The sequence below is a fragment of the Rhineura floridana genome, chromosome 21, assembly GCF_030035675.1.
Source record: "Rhineura floridana isolate rRhiFlo1 chromosome 21, rRhiFlo1.hap2, whole genome shotgun sequence".
In the NCBI taxonomy this organism is placed as follows: domain Eukaryota; kingdom Metazoa; phylum Chordata; class Lepidosauria; order Squamata; family Rhineuridae; genus Rhineura; species Rhineura floridana.
The window spans coordinates 5,944,591-5,963,997 of record NC_084500.1 but is presented as its reverse complement, the minus strand read 5'-3'; the positions used below and the strand labels follow the sequence as shown (position 1 = coordinate 5,963,997).

The following is a 19,407-nucleotide window of genomic DNA, read 5'->3' as shown; positions in this document are numbered from 1 at the left end:
TATGAATTTTTTTATCTTGTTTTATTTTCTTGCTGGTCTATGTACCGTAATAAACATTCATTCAACATCCATTCATTCATCCAACGAACACAAGTCTAAACAAACTTACCACTTACTTGGGCCCCTAGGGTGTCTGTCTGGGAGACGAGTGACGACACCTCTTTATCCTTCTTACTCAACTTGTCCTGGAGATCTGTAGAAGGACAGGAGGCCGTCAAATCACCTAGTGCTTGGTTGCACAAAGGGCCTCTTCCTCACATTTGTGTTTATGCATTTACACCCCCTCCTCTCCTATATATTCTCAAGTGGCTTACAGAAAAAAAATAAAACAAAAAGTACAGTATTAAACCATTTTTAACCTGGCACCCGAAATTTAACAGGGACAGTGCCTGCCTGATTTCTAATGGGAGGGTTCCCTAGAGTGTACACTTAAGAGACCATCGACCAGTAGTTCCCAAAGTGTGATCCGTGGGCTTCATTCAGGTGGTCTGCAGCGAGTCTATAGACCTATACAGTAGGACCCCGCTTATACAGCGGGTTAGGGACCAGGCCCCCGCCGTAAAGCGGAAATCGCCGTAAAGCGGAACCCATTGACTTTAATGGGTCGCGTCACGTGAAAATGATGCGAAAATGCCGCAAAATAGCAAAATCGGCTGTAAAACAGGGAAGTTCCCCTGATTGAAAGCCGCTGCATCAGCGGAACGCCGTAAAGTGGAACACCGTAAAGCGGGGCCCTACTGTAACTGAAGATGGAAGATAGCACATCCACTGCATTACATTACATATTCATATTGATTTTTATTTTTATTTTTCCTGCTTCTTTTATTTTGTAGATTTGAATTCTAATTCAAACTGTAATACAATCAGTGGTGTAGCCGTCCAGGGTCTTGGGAGGTCTTCAACCCCTTACTTTTTTGGGAGCAGGGTCCCAGCAGGGTCCCTATGTCTCCAGCATCCTATGATCCAATCAGCATGAAAAGGGAGTGTGTTAGCCACTGAGAAGAGTCTTCTTGCATGCTTCCTTGTCCTTTCCTGCTGATTGGAGCCAATCAGAGCAACAGGAGGTGAGTCAGCCACTGAGGAGACTCTTTTCAGTAGCTAACACTCTCCCCTTTCATACTTATTGGCTCCTAGAGACGTCCATGGTTGTGGGAGAAGGATTTCACTCTCAACCAGCAGCAAAAAAAAAAAAGAGGGGAGGGCGTGGCTATGAAGGACCTTGCACTTCTGAATTTGCCACTGCTCTGCTGAATACAACAAAACAAAATATGTAAGAAACAAAAGCCGCAACAGAAATACAATTAAAAACCATGCAGCATCTAGCAAAGCAGATTCCAACGGTGACAACAGGCAGGAGAATCCTTAAATGATCCTGTGGGGGAATGTGTTTGGGAACAGCTGCCTTGGACCCCTGAAAATATCTGGTTGCGCTCTGGATGGGCCCTGCTGTCGACGGCATCCGTAGTGGCGAGGTAGGAAGCTACCTTATAGCAAGTCAGATCTTTGGGCCCATCCAGCTCAATACTGTCTACACTGACCGGCAGCAGCTCTCCAGGGTTTTAGGCAGGGGCTCTGCCAGCGCCACCTGGAGATGCCACTGGGATTGAACTTGTCAAGAATAGCTAACTTTGGTCAAGCTGAAATGGGTCAGCCAGAGAGAATTCTGGGAGCCTGTGGTTCCCTAGGACTCCCTACTGGGGGAGATCCAAGGCTCAGTGTCAGAGAGACAATTTGCAACCTTGCAACAGGATGCAACTGAACCTTAGCTGTTATCCCTTATCGGCTTCCTGAGATTAAAAGTCAGGAAGAGGGGGTGTGTAGATCAGGACCACTGGGTGAGGCTGTCTAGCCCCCTTATCTTCAAACGCTTCAAAAGAGTGGATCACGGCAGGGGCGGAATATGGCTTTTGCCTCCCCCCCTCTTAGTTGACTGATAAACTCCATAAAAATGAAGGATGTTCTTTCAGCCTTTGTTCCCTATTTCCATCTACCTCGACTCGCCTGAAGTTTGACAAAGAAAAGCCGTTTGGGAACCAGGCTATTCTGTTGGGAGAATAGGATCTATTCTACAGTGAGTATAGGATCTTAGCTTAGACAGTTCTTTGTTGTTTTGCATGCTCTGTATTGAACCTCTCACCTTTGTTATGCCAATGTACCTCGTGTAGCCCGTCTGAGGGTGATTAGCTAAGGAAACAAACTGTTGCTCTCTCTTTTGTATATACCATTCTATTTACTTTTAAATAAACTATCCTTTTATAAATGGTGTGTATTGGCTTGGAAATAGCTATTTCAAATCTAGTCCTTGATTGCCAAACATTACTGATTACAGTTTATTAGTGAGGGTTAATCCCTTCAGTATTCACAAAGGTCTCTGAGATCCCTTCTGTCAGAGAAAGGAACCAGGAAGAAGGGTGGTGGCAGAACTACAGAGTAATTACTCCTGAAGGAAGGAGAGGTTGCCTGGGAAGCAGAGACCCAAAGGAGTTGGGACTGTTCTCAGAAGCAAAGAACCCCCCTTGGAGCGCTGAGGGCAAGGGACCCCAGGGGGACAATTCTTTGACAGAACCCTGGGACCTACATGTTCTGCCCCAAACTACAGCTCTTCCCCGAAACATTAGACACTAGGAATATACCGATCTAGATCAATGGTCTATCTAGCCCAGTATTGCCTACACTGATGGGCAGCAAGTCTCCAGAATTTCAGGCAAGGGTCTTTCTTGGCCAGCCCTACCTGGAGACGCCAAGGATTGTACCTGGGACCGTACTGCATGCAAAGCGAGTGCTCTGACACTGAGTGACAGCACATCCCCAATGGTGGCTCAGGGGCCCTTTTGCAGTCTCCGAGAAAGGCAGGAGCTGCGCATGGCCAACAGTGACCCAGGAGGCTGAACAATCTTCAGTTGCTGTGCCAGTCAGTGACGACTCCATTGCCAAGATGATGGGGATGTGACTGGCATCCTGGGGAAGTGGCTCTATGCTCTGGTTTGCTCGTGTTGTTAAAAAAACCCTCCCTGTATAGTGCAGCAGAGTGCAGAAAGAACTGATCTCTTAAGAGTGGTAGTTAAAAGAATAAAGAAACTTAAGGTTTGTTAACACGTTTAGATAAAGTCATCCATGCTGAAGCAGCCATACGGCTTCCACTCAAGGAGCCAAGACTAACTAACAGGACTAACACAGGAAGAGAAGGGAGGAGGGGAAGGAGCAAAGTCTGCAAAACCAACAAGCACTTCAGAGGAGGAATCAGCAGCGGGAAGAATAGATGGCCTTTCTCTCTGTTTCCCCCCCTCCCCTGGTTCAAGATCACTTGTAACATGTGTGGGTGCTTTACTCTCAACAGTCTGAAGGCAAGGGAGGGGTGCTTGGGAGATGCTGATGTTGTCCCCAGTGGGACCCATGGGACTTGCGGGAGCCAGGACTATGGTGGCTACCTGCCCAAACTCAGAGGCTTACAAAACAACACACATCTGCAAAATGCAGGCATTGTACACACTTGGTCAGGCAGCGAGGAGTAAGAAACCAAAACAGACCTGGATAGGCCCCGCATAATCTGTGAAATGGCCCTAACTGAGAACTGATTGGGTCAAGCATCACATGGTGCTTTATGTTTAGAAAGCATCTTTACAGGAGAGAGTAAACTGGACTGGAGCTAAACAAAAAAGCATGGGATTGTTACTAGAAAATCTATTCTCTTTTCCTAAGGGCAAAATCCCAACACCCTCAAATTATTTTAAATTTGCCCCAAATCCAAATTTTGGAATCTGGACTTTTAAAACCTCAAAACAGCAAACAAACCTTGATGTCCCTCAGTTTCTTGAGCTGAGCTGGTGAACAGTTTAAAAAAAACATTTGTTGAAGGGCCAAACACAATAGCCCAGTTCAGACACATAACTCCAAAACACAGTTGAGCATTACATGCGTGAGCCTGCCCCCCTCTTCTCCTCCAGCATGGCCATGGGGAAATCAGAAACCTCCACTTCTGTTCTGAACTAACCACACTTGTTTCTTATGAACTGGGAACTGCAGTTAGTGTTAACTATGGTTTATCCAAACAAGCCAGAATCATAAACCATGGTTTGAAGCAGGTTTGTTCAAACAAACCACAGTTAAAACAAACCACAATTTGTCACAGTTTGGATGAAATGACAATGAACAATGTTTCCATTAAAAATGAAAGTGGGTGCTATGGAGCGTCTCTTCATAGCCAGGAAAGAGGGAGCAGACAAGCGTGAAGACTGTTCACTCAGCACTAAACTATGGTTTGACATTACCCCCAAAGCAAGCCAGTGATGGATTTCAAAAGGAAATCACCCCTCTCAGATTTCCAGGGTTGTCGCCAATTATGTTTTACTCAGAGCAGACTCACTGAAACTAATGGGCCCATGTTAGTCATGGCCATTATTTTCAATGGGTCTACTCCGAGTAGGGCTAGCACTGGATACAACTGCCATTTTTTAAAAAATATCAGACCTCAGAGTTCACCATGCCGAATTCGAAAGTAGATTCCGAATGTCAGTGTAAAGTTACCTTCCATCGTCTGCTTCATCTTGATCTTTTCTTCTGAAACGTCATTGGTTTCAATCATCTGTAAGAAATGCAAAGCACACACACACACATATACATATGATTTCCAGGCACTGTTATGGCTAATGCAAATTGACTGGAGAATGTGCACACTGACTGGCCGCTGCTGAGCTGCACGTCACCCGACATTCTGGAGAAAGTGCACAATCCTCAACGGCATCGCCAGGTAGGACTGGGAGTGTCCCCTGCCTGAAATCCCAGACAGCTGCTACCAGTCAGTGCAAACAATACTGAACTAGATGGGCCCAATAGTCTGACTCAGGATAAGACAGCTTCCCATGTTCCTAACAGGAGGAGGAGGAACAAGGAATTGTGTACAAAGCCTGGCCAATATGCCTAACTTCCAGGCCATGTTGAATAACGCGACGATTGTACCCGCTGATCGGCGAGTGCACAAGCTCTCCCACACGGAGAACTCGAAGACTGACTGGGTGACGTGTGAAATGATCCTGTCGATGGTTGGACGTTGGACAGCATCTTGGAGAGCTCCTTGAAAGTTTGGGCGAAAACCCGGAGCAGATTCCATTGCCCTGCTGACATGGAGCCACTAGCCGCCACTGCTTCAAATCTTTCCTCAAAAACCCACCCCTCTGTTGGCCTCTTGGCCTCACCCCTGACTCACCATTACCGAGCTTGACATAACATGTAGCCGCATTTGCCTACCTTCTCCTTTCTCTGGTTGTTTTTCCTCCCATAGCGTATTTTACATTGTATGCTCTCTGGGGCAGAGTCCTCTCTTTTTCCACCCGATATAACTCTGTAAGGAGCCATGTGTATGAAGCCATGTGCGTACCCACCATCCCTTAAAAGTGTTGGAAGTGGGCCAAGAGCAACTCCTGTTTTGTTCTTTTGTCTATGTTCCAGAGGGAAGATAGAGCTAGGGTCCTCCAGGTGGATAGGCTTGTTTACCTTTACCTGTGATGCTCTGACTGACTTCCTTCTGTCGCTAGACTGTGACGTCTTTAGGGAAGCTTACCTGCCCCTCCTCCTTCTGCCCTTTCCATTCCTTTCTTCTCCGACTGTCTGGGAGAGAGGAGACATCCCTTTGTGTCTGCTCTCTCTCCTAGCCATGGGGCTAACTCCTACACCTGGGCGTTATGCCTCCAACTTAGTTAGTTAGTTAGAACTAGGTATGCCTTTTCTATCTACTATTGTATTTCTAGAAATAAAGTAGCTTTTCTTATTTTACTAAGTCTCAAGTCTCAGTGATGCTGATGCAGGGCAAAAGCCTGCTTTCTTAGGCAAACACACGCGCACGCTGGCACACTCGCATTTCAACATCTGCTGTTACTCTCTGCTTGCTGTTGTGCTGCTTTAAATGAAATTAAGCAATGCAATTACACACAGCCAACAAAAAGCACATACAAACCACACTCCACGTCCCCCCTCTGAGGGACCAGAGGGCGCCAGGTAAAGCCTTATCTTGTTTCCCAGGCATTTGATAGACTGATGTTGCTTGCATTAGTGCACTGTGAAAACTTTCTGTGGCTACACACGAGTGGTTGTTCTATTATTTTGTTTTTACAGTATGGTATCTATACTTTTATTCAGTGTTGTTAAGTCACTTGGAGACCTTCAGGTTAACAAGCGGCTAAAACAACCAATAATTAATAATAACAATAATAATCCCCCCCAAAGAATCATGCAAGCTGAAGTTTACCCCTCACAGAACTACATTTCCCCACATCCTGAAAAAACTACAGTTCCCAGGACTCTTTGGGGGAGAAATGTGCTTTAAAGGGATGGTGTGTATGCAGCCAAGGACCCTGCATTAATATAATTAAATATAATGAACCAAAGGACCGCTGCCAAGAATTTGCACAGCACTTTGCAGATAAAATCACTCAGATTCGTTCCGACTTGGATGCTATAGTTGATACAGTCTCAGTGGATGTAACTTTGGCTCCTGCCTGTCCAATCATAATGGATTCTTTTCCATTTGTACAGCCCGAGGATGTGGACAGGATCCTTGGAGAGGTGAGAGCCACCACATGTCTTCTAGACCCCTGCCCTTCCTGGCTCATTAAATGCGCCAGAGAGGGACTGGCTGAGTGGGTGAAGGCAGTGATCAATGCCTCCTTACAACAAGGCAGAGTTCCAGTGTGCCTAAAAGAGGCAGTTGTAAGACCTTTGTTGAAAAAGCCTTCCCTGGATCCCTCCATAATGGATAATTATTGGCCAGTGTCCAATATCCCATTTTTGGGCAAGGTAATAGAGCATGTGGTGACCTCCCAGCTCCAGGGATTCCTGGATGAAACGGAGTATCTAGATCCATTTCAGTCTGGTTTCAGGCCTGGTTATGGGACGGAGACGGCTTTGGTCGCCTTGGTGGACGACCTACGCAGAGAACTGGACAGGGGAAGTGTGTCCCTGTTGGTTCTGCTGGACCTCTCAATGGCTTTCGATACCATCGACCATGGTATCCTTCTGGGCCGCCTTGCTGGGATGGGACTTGGGGGGACTGTTTTACAGTGGCTCTGTTCCTTCCTGGAGGGACGAACCCAGAAAGTGGTGCTGGGGGATTCCTGTTTGACTCCTTGGCCGTTGGCCTTGCAGTCCCTCAGGGCTCAGTTTTGTCCCCCATGCTATTTAACATCTACATGAAACCACTGGGAGAGGTTGTCCGGGGGTTTGGAGTTCAGTGCCATCAGTATGCTGATGACACCCAACTCTACTTCTCCTTTCCACCTAACTCCAAGGAAGCTGTCTTGGTTTTAAACCGGTGTCTGTCATCAGTGGTGGACTGGATGAGGGCGAACAAATTGAAGCTTAATCCAGACAAGACTGAGGCGCTCCTGGTCAGTCGAAAGGCAAATTAGGGAATAGGGATTCAGCCTGTGCTGGATGGGGTTACACTCCCCCTGAAGACGCAGGTTCGCAGTTTGGGTGTGCTCCTGGACTCAGCGTTAAATTTGGAGGCCCAGGTTTCTGCAGTGGCCAGGAGTGCTTTTGCACAATTAAGATTAGTGCGCCAACTGTGCCCATTCCTTGAGCTGTCTGATCTGGCCACGGTGACACATGCCTTAGTTACATCCTGTTTAGATTACTGTAACGCGCTCTACGTGGGGCTGCCTCTGAAGACTGTTCGGAAATTTCAGTTGGTGCAACGTGCTGCAGCCAGAATGTTAACTGGGGCTGGTTACAGGGACCATACGACTCCCCTGTTACAAAAGCTCCACTGGTTGCCACTCTGTTCCCGGACACAATTCAAAGTGCTGGTGATGACCTATAAAGCCCTATATGGCTTAGGTCCAGGCTATCTGTCAGACCGTATCTCCCTATATGAGCCTGCCCAGGCCCTGAGATCCTCAGGAGAGGCCCTTCTCTCAATACCTACCTCCTCACAAGCACGACTAGTGGGGATGCAAGATAGGGCCTTTTCAGTGGCTGCCCCAAGGCTTTGGAACTCCCTTCCTAGGGAAGCAAGAATGGCCCCCTCCTTGCAGTCCTTCTGTCGGCAAGCAAAGACTTTTTTTTATTTCAACAAGCCTTTGGAACTGAAAGCTGTTAAGGACAGGACTTGAAGGGTGCTGCACTGCTATTGTCTAATTGCATTATTTTAAACTGAGTTTGAATTATTTTAACTGTATGTATGAATGGTTTTAATACTGTAAATAGTTTAATTCGATTTTAATCTAGACTTTTGTATGTTTTTAATTATATGTGTGCTTTTATCTGGAAGCCGCCGTGAGTTCCAGTTTTGGAAAAAGGGCGGAGTAAAAACAATGTTAATAAATAAATAAATAAATAAGGAGACCCTTGGAAAAACCCAAGATGGCCCCAGGTATAAAGTAATTCTTGGGTCTCACGGCTTGTGTCGACCTTTTGCAGGTGTCTAAGTGGCCCTGACAGCTTGGCGATAGTTTTGGCTCAAGATATTTTGCTGCCTGAGGCAAAGGGCAAGATGGCACCCTCCCCCCACTCCACACACATGCTGTATACACACCAGATATACAAAGCACATGGCTTCCCCCAGTGAACTACAGTTCCAAGTAGTTTCTTAAGGGTGCTGGGAATTGTAGCTCTGTGAAGGGTGAACTACAGTTCCCAGGATTCTTTGGCGGGAGGAAGCCGTGTGCTTTAAGCGTATGGTGTGTATGCAGCCACAGAAGCCAAATGGACTGTCCCTTAAATCTTACTTCCGCACTGGTGACAGGATAGTATCCTTGATTGCACCTGAGGCAGCGGGCTAGTTTAAGGCGGCACAGACAGGCTGCACCAGAGCTTGGAAAAGTTACTTTTTTGAACTACAACTCCCATCAGCCCAATCCAGTGGCCATGCTGGCTGGGGCTGATGTGAGTTGTAGTTCAAAAAAGTAACTTTTCCAAGCTCTGGGCTGCACAACATACACAGGTCTGCCCTCCAACAGAGGGGAATGACTGAGAGGCATCAGCCACCTGAGGCCGTTGCCTCCCTTTGCCTAATGCTAGGGCCGGCCCTGGTTTTGGAGCAACTGACCTGACCACCAGCTTCAAATACTTCACCATGTGTAAAAATTCTGTGTAAAAGCAGCCAGGAGCTTTGAAGACAGCTTAAAAGGGTAGAAGGTGGTAAGAAAACTCCTAAAGGTTCCTGTTGAAAATTAGGTGCCGATCCAGGGACGCAGGCCAATTAACGTACGTTGGCATGTTGGGACGGGTGAAGCGGCTCCGCAGACTGCAGCTTGTTCTCCAGCACCAGGACTTTCTCTTGCAACCGCTGGATCTCTTGCTTGCTCTGAGCCTCCGTCTTCTGCACCGTCTCGTAGTCCAGCATCTTCTTCTCGGCCAGAGAGATCTGCTCTTTCAAGAAAGCGATGGCTTGCGCCTGGTCTTTGTAGTCACCGTGCAGCTTCTCCAGCTCGTGCACCCGGAGATCCGCGTCTCGGCACTTCTCCTTCAGCTCGTGAAGCTCAAGGAGGTGCAGGTTGGCTTTGGCTTCCAGCTGCACCTTCCAGTTCTTGGCGCTCTCCTCCGCCTCGCCTTTCGCGTCCTGCAGCTTCAGCTTCAGGCTTTCCTTCTCCTTCACATGGACGGCCATCTCAATGTCGTGCTTGGCTTTCAAGTTCTCCAGCTCCAGCTGGTGTTCCAATTTGATACTCTCAACCACAGCTTTCAGCTCCACTATCTCCTTATGCTGGCTGTCGGGGCCCATGTTCAAGGTGGCCTTGAGATCCTCCAGCGACTTCTGGTGGTCGGACGCCAACGTGTCCAGCTTGGATTTCCAGTTGTCCATGAACCCCATGTTCTCGTTGGTGGCCTGCTGAACCTTATGCTTGAGGTCCACAATCTCCTGCGCATATTTTTCATTGAGTGCCTTCAGCCTCTCAACCTCTTGCTGATGGTTCTTCAGGGTTCTTTCGTATTTCTCCTTCAGCTGGCTGCTCTCTTTCTGGTGCTCCTTGTTGGCCGAAAGCAGCTGGTCGCGGAGACGGAGAGCTTCCGACTGCAAACCGAGGCTGTGCTCCGGAGAATCCGGCTGATGAGAGTTCTTCAAACACTGCCTGAGCTCCTCAACCTCACTTTGCCTTAACGTCAGCTCTTCCTCTAGTTGGAGGATTCTCGACTTCTCTGCAACCGTCGTCAGCTGAAAAGGATTACAACAAGACAGACAGACACACATACACACACAAAGTCAGTTCTTGCATTTTCATACTCATCAATTCCTTTTAGGGCCTTTTCACACCTTACTTTAATAATAATAATAATAATAATAATAATAATAATAATAATAATAATAATACACCCAAGATATCTTAAGGCACAGATGGGGAGATCTGTGGTCCTCCAGCTGTCGCCAGTCCCAGTATAGGTCAGTATAGGGATGGAAAGATCTGTCAATCGTGGTTCTCTCCGTTTCTCATTTTGCCAATCTTGAATTCAGCTCTCCGTATTTTTGCAGCAATTTGTGATTTTTTTTTTAATCCTCATGAAAACTCCACCAGCATTTTGGTGCGAATTTCTCCTAATAAACACATTTTTGTGTGCAGTTTTGACTATGGTAGACATTTTTGCAAGCAATGTCTCCTAATATAATGCCTCCTTGTTTGTTATATTTACGGATATATTCATTTTCATGCACATTTTCCCCTAATACATGCATTTTTTTGGTAGACACTGTTTAGTTTGAGAACTGCATCGCAAAATTCGGAGAGGTGCAAATTTCAAAGGATGGCTGCATGTCAGTTCTCATCTTGTTTCGGAAAGTGTAAATTTGTCGTTAAATGTGAACTGAAGTTCTCCCCGTCCCTGGTGATAAGGATGATGGAAATTGTAGTCCAGCAACATCTGGAAGATCACAGGTTCCTCAACCATGTTCTGTTAGAGCAATCTGAAAGCAAGAAAGATGAATATCATGCAAATCAGGGAGTTTGGTGGCAAAACTCAGTTTGCTGCTGCGTAAAGTATGAAAAGACCTTAGGAGGAAAACAAACTTCCAAGTACTAATTACAGAAATCCCTTTTAAGGTATGATTTGGGTTTTTCTTTTTTTGCACCAGGGTAAATTTTCTACCAAGTAGTTCTTTGCAACCAGGCTATCAATAGCCGTCCCTAAATTTGCACTGGTGAATCCTTTGCATAGGTAATTCCATGGCAAGCATCCTTTATATAGACACATTACTGCTTCTTTCAAAAAAGATAATGTTCAAACTCAGCGCTATCGTTATACAGACTGGGGCTGCTGAGAGTTGTAATGCAGCAACATCTGGAGGGCCAAAGTTTCCCCACACCTATTCTTTGCTCGCAGAAGTTTTTCTTGTAATTTGGAGAAACAAACACACACAGAGGACCTTTTTTTTAAAAAAAGAAAAAGATCTCTCATGGCTGCAGTCTGAAATGGTACAGTCCACTGCATCAAATCTAGATTTGGTTGCTCCATGTGCAACCCAGATCTTAGCACTACAATGCAGAAGAACGACAGAATCCTGAAACATCTGGCACGCATATGTTGCAACGTCATCTCACCCCATCTAAAAACATCCCTCACTTGTATCATCAGCAGAGCCTATGGAATGAGCATTGCAAGACATGTATGTAATTGCAAGCCAGTTATGGCTTCAAGTGAGTGGTGTTGGGAAAAATCACCGTCTGTCAGCGTTTCCCATCTGTAAAATGGGCACAGTGGTGACCTGTTGCTAGGGATGGAAGGATCTGACAATTTCAGTTCTCTGTTTTCCAATCTTAAATTCAGTTGCTTACATTTCTGCAGCAATTTGCAGATTTTGTAAATGAAAATTTTCATGGAAATTCTTCAGCATTTCAGAGTGAATTTCTCCTAATAAAAACATTTTTGTATGCATTTTTAACTAGAACTAAATGTACACATTTTTGCAAGCAATTTCTCCTACAAAATGACTTTTGTATGTCATTTTCACCAATATATCCATTTTTATGCACACTTTTCTCTAATATATGCAACACTGGTTGGAGAACTGCATCACAAAATTTGGATAAATGCGTATTTCGAGGGATGGCTGTGTTTTGGTTCTCAACTTGTTTTGGAAAGTGTGGATTTGATAGATTCAGCTTTAAATGTGAACTAAATAAAATTTCTCCCACATCCCAAATTGTAAGCCAGTTACGGTTTCAGCATTTGGCCTCTGGAAAAATCACTCTCAGTCTTCTCCATCTGTAAAATGGGCGCAGTGGTGACCTGTTGCACAGCTGTCGTTGAAAGCGCAAGAACATTCTGCTTCTTTCTACCAACACTACATGTGCTTCGGTCATTTGCTTCTCAATAATAATAAAATGTTAAATAGGTAATATCAGATTTGCTTTCGCTTAGCTATTTATAGCCACAGACACACCTTTACCACCCCCTGGCTTACCCTGGTGTAAAAGGAAATGGCTTTTTGAAAAGAGTCATGAAAACCAGTTAGACGTAGTCATTAGCCAAGTTTAAAAGGGAAACAGTAAGGAAAGGTGCTCAATGTAAGGCGACTTGCTGACCATGGTTAATGTTTAATGATGCGCTGGGAAGCAGCGGGCTAGCTTATGGGGGGATAGGGGAGAAAGCATGTTTGGCTTGCAAATTAGGGTAGAAATAAATAAAAGGCCAGCACTTTCAGAGGCAGGAAATCTGGCCAATGCTGTTTGTCCCAAGAAGATACAATTCTCAAGCCAACCCCATCAAATCCTCTCCTGGTTGTAAACCTGAAAATATAGAATCAAAGGGGTGTGTCCAATTCTAGTCCTACTCAAGAGTAAGCATGGAACGATCTGTCAATTTCGGTCCTCTCCGTTTGTCATTTTCACATTCATTTCTCCCCATTTCTGTAGCAATTTGCGATTTATTTATTTTTTAAATCCACATGAAAATTCTTTAGCATTTTAGCGCAAAGTTCTCCTAAAAAACACTTGTGTGTGCAGTGTGCACTAAAGTGCGCATTTTTGCAAGCCATTTCTCCCAGTATAATGCATTCTTGTATGTTATTTTGCCAATATATTTATTTTTACGTATACTTTCCCCTAATATCTGGATTTTTGTAAACACCGGTTGGTTGGAGAACTGCATTGCAAAATTCAGAGAAGTGCATCCATGGCTGTTTCGGCTCTCACATTGTTTTGGAACGTGCAGATTTGATAGATTCGGCCTTAAATACAAACTGACAGAATTTCTCCCCCCACCCCTACTCAAAAGTAGACCCATTGACAATAACGGCCATGACTAACTTGGGTCCCTTTATTTAAAGAGGTCTACTCTAAGTAAAACTTAGTTGGCCATGAGCCACTACACTGAAGGCATGCTTGGAGGTCATCTAGTCCAGCCTGCTGCAAGATGCAGGAAATCCAAAGCAAGGGCATCTCTGACAGAGGACAGACCAGCCCCTGCTTGAAGACCACCCCACCCCTCTGACTCAGTGGTTCCATTGTTGAACTGCTCTCCCCATCAGGTTCTTTCTCCTAAGGCGACAGCTCTCCTACACACACACACAAAAGGTAGACAAGAAAACCTAAGGTCCTTCTTTCCATCCACCCAGATTTGCAGGCTCCCCTGGAAGAGGGAGGGTTGAATAGTCAACAGTAACAAAACAGCAGGGGGTTGGACTTGATGGCCTTACAGGGCCCTTCCAACTCTACTATTCTATGAAGCAAAAAAAAAGTGGAAGGCAGCAAGTGCAGAGGGAACCAAACAGGACAGCTGAAGGATAGTTTAGGGGAACCTCAGCCTGTGGGCCAGTCTTGGCCCATCAGGGTCCAGTTTGACTCCCAAGGCCATTTCCCCCAAACCAGCCCACCTGTCCATCCACTGGGCGCTGCTTCATCAGTGCATCTCCTGCAGGGAAAATGCTGGTGAACGGGACCCACCCACTAATCAATCAGCTGATGTCATGACATTGTCAGATGATTGACAGGTGGGTGACCCTGCCCACATATCGAACTCAGGCCACATTCACACCTTACATTTATTCCACTATTATTCCACTTTAAACGGTCGTGGCTTCCCCCAAAGAATCCTGGGAAGTGTAGTTTCTGAAGGGTGCTGTTAGGAGACCCTTTCCCCCCTCACAGAGCTGCAATTCCCAGAGTTCTCTGGAAAGAAGGGTTGACTGTTGAGCACTGAAAGGGAGCCGAGAATGGATGGCAAGGCATCCTTTAATTGGGTTTTGGTTTGACATAATTTCAGGGCCTCGGAGTCAGCAAAAAAAAAGTGAAATCAAGCAGCTCTCGCCAAATTCCAGGTCAGACAACATATCAGAGTGGCCCAACCGTCATCAAAACACATCACCCCCAAAATGAGGAAAGAAGGCACAGATTTGCCTAAACTGTGCACGTGCTAAAGGATGCACATTTCAAACTACAATCTATGTCACTACAGTGGCATAAACGGCAACTGGGTAAGTTGTGTTCAAACTGTGCTCAGTTTCCTGTCCAGGTTCTCACTGCGGACGGATAGCTTCAAGACCTCTCCTGATCTTTTTCCTTCTTTGGCTTTTATTATTATTATTATTATTATTATTATTATTATTATTACCCGCTCTTCACCCAGAGGTCACAGGGTGGGTTACTACAATTTTAAAACACCTAATGTCCTTTAAACTGGACATCCCTTCCACCAGAGAGCTGTCCTCACCTGGCCATCCTATGACATCCTCAGAGGCCTTGATAGTTATAGATCAGAGACATGCCTAATGCTACTCTCCAAAAGGTGGGGAAGGGGGCTGAGAATATGAACAGAAGATGACAACTCTTTCTTTCTCCGCAGCCCCACAGTGCATGCACCCCCCAATACTTCCCCCAGAACAATATCCCCAACAACTCAATTTCCTTTCCCTACAAAATAAAAGTTACAACATTGTTTAAAGCGGTGGTAATCCAGGGGCTTTGCACAGATGCCAGACTTGCTGAAGTGTGAGATTAAGCGTCAGGCGTGGAATTCAGCATCCTGGAGGACTGACACAAAATTCCAGAATATCTGGGTCTGATCTGCTTGCTTTTTGTTTTTTAAAGGGGCTCCACTTTTTTCTGGACCCATTTTTGGAGGCTGGGGAAAACAGCCAGACTTTTAAAAAAACCAAGACTGAAAAAAGGACTGAGATGATGCCTTGGGTTCCAAAGCCTCTCAGTTCTTGTCGGTGCTTGGTGAGACGTCTTAAGGCACTATTGCATGCCAGACACCCTACAGGTTACTGTGTCTGTCCAGGTGTGCATCAAGCCTTCCTTCCTCTCCCTCTTTCTAAAGGACGCCATGAGGACAATATTGTTCAGGAAGAAGCAGTCCATTCCATTCCCAGGGTATCAACTGAAAGTAGAATCATAGAATCATAGAATAGTAGAGTTGGAAGGGGCCTGTAAGGCCATCAAGTCCAACCCCCTGCTCAACACAGGAATCCAAATCAAAGCATTCCCGACAGATGGCTGTCCAGCTGCCTCTTGAAGGCCTCCAGTGTGTCGGCCTGATCAGTGCCTGGATTCAGATTGGCTGGGATTATCCGTGTGACACCGTTTTCTGTCCCATGATAGAAGACAGGCAGCTGGGGGACTATCTTCTGTCTTGAAGAAGAAGCAGATCAGATTGGGATAGATAAGGATAGAAGACGACCCTTGCTGGATCAGCCCAAAGACCTACTTAGTCCAGCAGCCCATTTTCCACAGCGGCCAAACAGATGCCGCTGGAAAGCAATGCAAGAGGACTGCCCTGCTCATGATGTTCAGTAACTGGGGCTCAAGCGTGCCGCCTGGAGGCAGTATAGAACCATCTTAACAAGTCGCCATCCATTGCTTTGTTGTTGCTGTTATGTGCCTTCAAGTTGACTTATGGTGACCCTATGAATCAGCGACCTCCAAGAGCATCTGTCGTGAACCATCCTGTTCAGATCTTGCAAGTTCAGGTCTGTGGCTTTCTTGATGGAATCAATCCATCTCTTGTTTAGCCTTCCTCTTTTTCTACTCCCTTCTGTTTTCCCCAGCATTATTGTCTTTTCTAGTGAATCAGGTCTTCTCATGGTGTGTCCAAAGTATGATAACCTCAGTTTCATCATTTTAGCTTCTAGTGATAGTTCTGGTTTAATTTGTTCTAACACCCAGTTATTTGTCTTTTTTGCAGTCCATGGTGTGCGCAAAGCTCTCCTCCAGCACCACATTTCAAATGAGTTGATTTTTCTCTTATCCGCTTTTTTTACTGTCCAACTTTCACATCCATACATGTTTATCGTCCATGAATTTGTTGGATCCTCTTTTACAGTCAGTGACCTGCACTGCCTCTGGTGGGAGCGAATTCCATGCTTTAACTATGTGCTGTGTGAAAAAGTACTTCCTTTCATCTGCCCTAAATCTCCCCGTCATTCAGCATCGTTGGATGACCCCAACTGGCTTCTACTATTATGAGGAATGAGGAAGAACGTCTCCACTTTCTCCCTACTTGCACGCACACAGGATTTGATAATATTCGCCCCTTTACATGCTTTTCTCCTAAACCTTTCCCCGCAGGGGAGTTGTTCCAGCTGTTGGATCATTTTGGCCACTGTTTTCTGCCCTTTGCCCAGCTCTACAATATCTGCTTTTAAAGGGCAGCAACTAGAACTGGAGACAGGTGGACGGACCACAGTAAATGCAAGGCCTCCCAACGATATCCTGGTACCCGATACCACCCCAATTTTAACACGCCAATTGATTTAACTTGCATCTCAAAATTCCAGACCCACAATTATGGAATTTTGACGCAGAATTCCTGGGGCCCTGAAGAGTTCTGCAATGATGAATAGGTGAATACAGACTGCCATTTATCATGGGGCAATGACCCGAGGCAGGCACACGGCTGCTTGGTAAAGCCAACGGGCAAGACATTAAACCTCCCCCCTTTTTGACTGGTGGGGATATATGGTTAATATTTTCAAAAGACCCCAGGTAGAACAATAACAGGTGACAGCCTGCCAAGGTGGTTGCATTCACACCGCAAGGTAAATGGTCCCCCTGTATTCAGCAGGTGATTGATTATCGATTTGTTAAATTGAATGGAGAGTGGTGATTTGCTCAGGTCTGGATGGTTTTCATGTTGCATGGGAAGCTGGAGAAGAGAAACCAAAAAGAGAAAGATTTGCCTTAAAGATACAGCGAAGGCAAAATGGCAAAATGTTACCATCTTCAGAAAGTGGAGAGAGAGAGAAGACAGGTGGGAGGCAAAGTGAGAAAGAGGGGAAATAACCAATAAAATGTTAAAAATGAAATAATGAAAGCAGAACAACAAAAACAAAACCCAAAGGAAATATCTTTTTAAAAGCACCACCAAGAACAAGGGTTTGTTGGGTATCAAAACTGATGCAAGCAATCTGATCCACAGGCATTGGCTAGCGTGGAGCAGGTCAGGATGGGACTGGTTTACAGGGGAGTGGGGTTAGGGATGATTACCCTGGTTTCCTCCAACTCTTTGAGAAGCTTTTCAGCTTGTGTCTTCTCAAACAGGAGGCTCTGCTCGAGCTCCCGTATTCGGGCATGCTCCAGCTGCGTCTGAGTCTGGTCACGGAAGAAAACACAAAGAACAAAACAAGGAAAAGAAAGAAATAAAAATTGGGAGGGTGGGAGGGAGTAGAAAACAGGGGGATAAGTAAAGAGAAAGAACAAGAGGAGAACTGTAATGTTATCTTCTTTGACGAGCAAGACAAAGGAAGGCAGTTCACAAACAGCAGAATAAGGAGAGTGCCAGATCTGAAAAGGGCAGGGAAACTCATTCAGACAAGATGTAGCAAGTGGGGGGGGGAGGAAACCAACCCTGCAAGAGAACTGAGAGGCAGCTTTCAAGTCAACCTTCTAGGCAATGACAAGCGTGCATGCACACGCGTGCACACGCACACCCCCCCTCCCCAAAGTTAAACATGTAAACATAAAGTGACTCGTCTCATGATCCGAGATGAGATCACTACCACCCACTGCAAACTGCTGTCCTAGACAAGCACCTATTCTGGAGACAGGACGTATGTGTCCCTGCAATTCATTTCGTGCTGCCCCCAGGCAAATCCAGAGACCAGCACTGCTTGCCCTGAATCCCTGGTAACTCCAAGTTGTTGAGTGGAGAGTCTGGACTGTGCACATATTACACCTGTGCTCAGGGAACTGCACTTCCTGCCAATCAGCTAACGGGCCATGTTCCAAGTCTTCTTGTTAGAACTCAGAACCAGGTTGCCTGAAAGATTGCCTGCCCCCTGCATAGAACTGTAAGATCACTTATTTATTTATTTATTATTACATTTGTATACCGCCCCATAGCCGAAGCTCTCTGGGCGGTTTACAACAATTAAAACATTAAAAACAAATATACAAATTTAAAAATGTATTTTTAAAAAACAATTTAAAAACACATGCTAAAATGCCTGGGAGAAGAGGAAAGTCTTGACCTGGCGCCGAAAAGATAACAGCATTGGAGCCAGGAGCACCTCGTCAGGGAGATCATTCCATAATTTGGGGGCCACCACTGAGAAGGCCCTCTCACTTAGACCATATGGGGAAATTTTACCCCTGGCCTGGCACTCTGCAAAATATAGAGTGGTGACTCAAACATGGACATTTTCTGATGTGAAATGCCCTTCCCTCTGCCATATGTGAAGCCACAACCATCGGTTGCTTCGGATGTCATATGAAGACAAATCTTTTTGCCAAAGCCTTCCCTGACTCATAAGATTGGACCCTGTTTTATATGGAGGAAGGGCCATAGCTCAGTGGTACAGCATCTTCCTTGCATGCAGAAGGTCCCAGGTTCAATCCCTGGCATCTCCAGGTAGGGCTGGGAGAGACTCCTGCCTTGAACCCATCAATGTAGACAGTACTGAGCTAAGCAGACCATTGAGTCTGACTCAGCTCAAGGCAGCTCCTTATGTTGCTATGTTTGAATCTTCTGGATTTCTGTTTTATTTGCTTTTATATGGTGTTTTTATAGTGCTGTTGTATTGGTCTGAGGTTGTCATTTGTTTTAATGATGTCTCTTGTTTTTTTAGGAGACTCTACACTGCTCAGAGGTTTTTGAAATATTAAGTGGTATATAAATGCTTTTAATTAGATACATTCCGCTACATGAATTGTCCTTGATGACAACATGTCATCTATAAATCAATATTTTGCCCTGAAGCCCTCAATACTGCTTTCAAGTGGCCCCCATCCAACAGCAATAGGAGCACACCTGCCTCCCCAGAGGACCGTTTGTCCAAATGTGCCCAGGGAGTGGGGGGGGGTGGAAGGAGAGGGATGCTTTCTCCTACCCTGTCCTCTTTACCCTGTCTCGCAGCTTCTCAAAGAAACGTCATGCCCAGATTTATTTGCTCGCCGCCTTTGAGCAGCTTTTTGGACAGCCTCTAATTCTTGACTCTGTGCACCTCTTCTTTCGACCAAAAAAACTCTCCAGCGCCTCCAGGCTACC

General features: G+C 45.7%; 1 protein-coding gene across 7 annotated transcripts in view; it reads right to left on the bottom strand.

The window, feature by feature from the left end:
• The window catches only part of CLIP2 (CAP-Gly domain containing linker protein 2), a 107,492-nt gene that overhangs the window by 15,242 nt on the left and 72,843 nt on the right, over nt 1–19,407 (bottom strand). For all 7 annotated transcript variants that reach the window (XM_061604900.1, XM_061604902.1, XM_061604903.1 and 4 more), the window contains 3 exons: nt 9,203–10,147; nt 4,525–4,582; nt 110–193 (listed from right to left, as the gene is read on the bottom strand). In XM_061604900.1, the coding sequence (XP_061460884.1) occupies nt 110–193; nt 4,525–4,582; nt 9,203–10,147 (1,087 nt within the window). The remainder of the gene's footprint in view (nt 1–109; nt 194–4,524; nt 4,583–9,202; nt 10,148–19,407) is intronic.